Raw genomic sequence first — 1,197 nt, 5'->3', positions numbered from 1 at the left:
CCTGTTTGGGGGAACGCTGTTCCCGTGATGCCGACCTTCCTCTGGGGGGGGAGCGGGGCGTGAAGCCAAGGTCGACTGTCCCCCAGGAATTACATCGCTCAGCTCCGCGGGGCCTGAGTCATAAGAAACCCGCAGACACGGACACAAACAGCGACGTCATTCCCCCCGAGACCGTCAACACGCGACACATGACGCGTGCGCACCGCGCGTGGGTTGGGGCGTCTGACGGCTGGCGTGGGCTGCTCCCGAAGTTCACCGTGCGCCTGACCGGCCCGCAGGCCCCCCGCTGTGGCGGGCGCAGGGCACGGGAGAAAGCTCTGGAGGGTCCTGGAAGGTTCCATCCGGCCCTGCAGGGGCCACGGGGGTAGGTCCCCCGGTAAAGACCTCCCCCCATCACCCTGTACGAAGACGGCAGTGTGGGTGTGCTGTGGGGAGGGGGCTGTGTGTGCGTCTCGCCCATGGGTGTCGTCTCAGGAACACCCTACGCTTTCAAACTCCGAGCACATCTCTGGGTCCAAGAGCAAGATCATGGCCAGGGTGGCTCAGTGGTTGAGCGTCGCCCTATGAACCAGGAGGTCACGGTGCGATTCCCGGTCAGGGCACAGGCCCGGGTTGCAGGCTCCGTCCCCAGTGTGGGGCGTGCAGGAGGCAGCCGATCCCTGATTCTCTCTCATCACTGATGTTTCTCTCTCTCGCCCTCTCCCTTCCTCTCTGAAATCAATAAAAATATGCTTTTTTTTTTTAAAAGGGTCCTAGGCAGTTTGGCCGAGGGGGTAGAGCATGGGTCCTTGGACTGAAGGGTCCCGGGTTCAATTCCGGTCAAGGGCACGAACCTCAGTTGCAGGTTCGATTCCCAGTCCTGCCCAGGAGCACCCTGCAGCCGATCGGGCCTCACCTGGGCCTCTTGTCGGTGAAGGCGACGCAGGTGTGCTGCGAGGGCACCGCCGTCCACTTCTTCGCCTCCAGGACCAGGGCTTCCGCGTCCACCAAGCCGAACCCGTACAGATGGCTGACTGGAGAGACAGCCCTTCAGACCTGGCGCCCCTCCCCACCGGCCCCCCGACTCCCGCCTACGGGGGGCACCTGACCCGTGACCCCCCTGGCTCCGGGACAGACCACCTGGACTGCTCAGGGCTGGAAGGATCTAACTGTCGGATTGCTCCCAAGATCCTTTGCACTACTTAGTCTAAACACTCT

At 63.1% G+C, this 1,197-nt stretch overlaps 1 protein-coding gene across 1 annotated transcript in view; it reads right to left on the bottom strand.

The window, feature by feature from the left end:
- Positions 1 to 1,197, bottom strand: part of LOC102767618 (proprotein convertase subtilisin/kexin type 6) — a 72,214-nt gene that overhangs the window by 8,796 nt on the left and 62,221 nt on the right. Inside the window, exon 9 of the mRNA XM_015569106.1 lies at positions 896 to 1,013. Within this exon, the coding sequence (XP_015424592.1) occupies positions 896 to 1,013 (118 nt within the window). The remainder of the gene's footprint in view (positions 1 to 895; positions 1,014 to 1,197) is intronic.

Source organism: Myotis davidii, unplaced genomic scaffold (assembly GCF_000327345.1).
Source record: "Myotis davidii unplaced genomic scaffold, ASM32734v1 scaffold164, whole genome shotgun sequence".
In the NCBI taxonomy this organism is placed as follows: Eukaryota; Metazoa; Chordata; class Mammalia; order Chiroptera; family Vespertilionidae; genus Myotis; species Myotis davidii.
The sequence above is the reverse complement of the archived record's forward strand: the minus strand, read 5'-3'. Positions and strand labels throughout refer to the sequence as shown.